The sequence below is a fragment of the Plasmopara halstedii genome (assembly GCF_900000015.1).
Source record: "Plasmopara halstedii genome assembly, contig: Scaffold_292, whole genome shotgun sequence".
Taxonomy (NCBI): Eukaryota; Oomycota; class Peronosporomycetes; order Peronosporales; family Peronosporaceae; genus Plasmopara; species Plasmopara halstedii.
In genome coordinates, this window is record NW_020187213.1 from 59,817 (window position 1) to 62,130 (window position 2,314).

Consider the following 2,314-nt stretch of genomic DNA (forward strand, 5'->3'; position numbering starts at 1 on the left):
GGGGAGAACGTTCAGCATGGTTTACTCAAGATTGGCTACATTGATACGAAGAGTCAGCCTGCAGATATGCAAACCAAGGCGCTTGGAACCAAGATGCTCAATTTTCTGCGAGAGGCAACCGGCATCAAGACCAAGGCAGCAACAAAGCATAATCAACATTAGCGGTGAGTGGGAGTGTTAAAAGTACACCGCTGAATGCATGTGGATCATTACATGGCTGATTACGGACATAATGGTAGTCGCTCATTGGTCTAGATAGATAAGGTTACATTAAGAAGCTTCTAGAAGGATCTAGAAGGACAGGCTTAGAGGTAGCACAGAGTAGCGAACTAAGGACCTAAATATATTCACTTCGGTTTTTGCCATTTTCTCAACAGATAAACCATATATGTATGACGCACATGGCACTTTTCCTGGAAGACACCGTGTTGTTGAACAAATGTTCGGCATATTGGAGGCATTGCGTAGATTACTTTATGTAAATGGATGATAAGTGCTTATGTATGCATGTGTGAGGCGTGTCGAAGAGAGAAGAGATAGAGTGTCAGCTTTTTAGTATTGATTATCTCCGGGTAATAACATCATAATTGTCAGTAATACTGATTCAAAAACAGTAATCTCGCTGCTGTCACCAGCCCACTGCCGGTGAATATACAGCAAGATGCATTCAAGTCGAATGGAATCCCCCGCTCCACCCCCTCCATCTCTCTCCCTCCTATCTCTTCTCTTCTCTTGTTTACAGCCAGAAGAGATTTGTTGCACCATATTCGATATATTGAAAGCGGACCATCCAGACACCAATAATTAGAAGCACTACGTTGAAGGCATCGTGAACGATTTACATGCGTAAATCGACGACATCTGTAGAGCGACATGCTGTTTACGCCAATATATAAATGGTCTAACAGACTCCGCGTCATTTTAAAGCTTTTACAATGATTCCAATCTTCTTGCTAATATCAGCCCAATCGCACTTTGAAGCAAAACGATGGTTCAATCTGTCGCTAAAAAGCATGAGAAACGACAACTGGAGAAGTTTATGAAGGCGACAACGTTTAAGAAGAAGACAACGGTTTGAAACTGTATACAATTAACGAGCGGCGACAGCAACTGATTTGTTTGTTAAAAAACAGATTCTGCACAGTAGATTCGTGATCCGACGCAAATGAGGCACTGGACGACTTGGTTAAGGTACAACGCGAAGCTTGAAGATCGCTACTTTGCCGGGCAACTTATCAAAGCTTGATGGTAGACATTGGTCTAATATTGTTTGTGTGCTACAATTTTATCCAATGCCTGACGGTTTTTGAATTGTATTCTTTTGTGCGTCGATTCATATCCAAGCCTAGACAGAAACCCCGGGAGCCTTCATATGTGGATCTTACATACTTTTCGTTGTCAGCAAGTGTTAACGAAATTTTGTATGAAGTGCACGGCACCAGCCATGTACTGATAAAAGGTGTAAAGCACTTCTCATCCTGATTGTAATGGGAAATCTGCTAATTACAGGAGATCAAACATGGAGCTGAAATCGTTAAATCAGCTTCTTGATTTGAAAACCTTTTCTAGCTGCACAAGCATTCGGCGCATTTTACTTGAGAAAGATGTACCTTGATATTTTTGCTATGTCGGAAGCCGCAGCCTCAAATTCTGATGTCTTCAACGATGCCACGGCTGCCATCGTTTCGACTCTTGACACATTACTATGGTTTGGAAAGTGCAGGCTTTACTTAGCATTGGGTGTATTAAAAGTGGTACGTACGCAGGATTGCAATAGGTAGCCACTCATTAGCCAACAATACAGTGTTTTCTTCTCACTTGAGTCCATTGCTGATCGCTCAGGACTCACGCAAATGCTGATGAAGTCAACGTACTATATAGAAAGTAGAACGATGCTTACTTAATGAATCGAGCGCTGAGACGAAGATGATTGTCATAGTAAAGCTTTATCAAAGTTATATAAGTCGTCATCGATGACAAGGCCGTTAGTCTCATGACCGCTGATACTGCCTCCCTGACATCTTCTTCGACATCAACAATGTGATTTGTATGCAACACATCGTGATACCTGTTTATGCTCTTGTGGTCGCATACAACCTATAAAAACAAATCTTTCAAAGCCAAGATCGAACTGAACAAAAACGTTTTTTTACCTTAATTTGTCTGATCGAGCACCACTCTATCTGGAAACTTCTCCTTCTTCCTTCAAAAGGTAGCTCTCATACGACTTCATGAGATCGCCCTTAGGGTCGTCTGCGAGATTGCTCTTAGGGTCGTCCACGAGATTGCTCTTAGGGTCGTCCACGAGATTGCT

At 42.1% G+C, this 2,314-nt stretch overlaps 2 protein-coding genes across 2 annotated transcripts; one reads left to right on the plus strand and one right to left on the minus strand.

Annotated features, from left to right (window-relative positions):
* Nucleotides 1-1,025: 1,025 nt before the first annotated feature.
* Nucleotides 1,026-1,498, plus strand: PHALS_15116 (uncharacterized protein). Its single transcript, XM_024723151.2, has one exon. It carries the CDS (start codon nt 1,246-1,248, stop codon nt 1,480-1,482), a length of 237 nt encoding a protein of 78 aa, XP_024574156.1. The 5' UTR covers nt 1,026-1,245; the 3' UTR covers nt 1,483-1,498.
* A 5-nt stretch (nt 1,499-1,503) lies between these two features.
* Nucleotides 1,504-2,233, minus strand: PHALS_05843 (uncharacterized protein; the record flags this gene model as incomplete). The annotated part of the gene is made up of 6 exons (XM_024723152.1): nt 1,504-1,525; nt 1,611-1,703; nt 1,819-1,830; nt 1,901-2,097; nt 2,154-2,163; nt 2,226-2,233. 6 exons carry the CDS (start codon nt 2,231-2,233, stop codon nt 1,504-1,506), a joined length of 342 nt encoding a protein of 113 aa, XP_024574157.1.
* Between the last annotated feature and the right edge of the window lie 81 nt (nt 2,234-2,314).

What these genes read in the sequence shown, in the direction of transcription:
- PHALS_15116 (XM_024723151.2), top strand. Translation starts at nt 1,246, where the DNA reads ATGGTAGACATTGGTCTAATATTGTTTGTGTGCTACAATTTTATCCAA.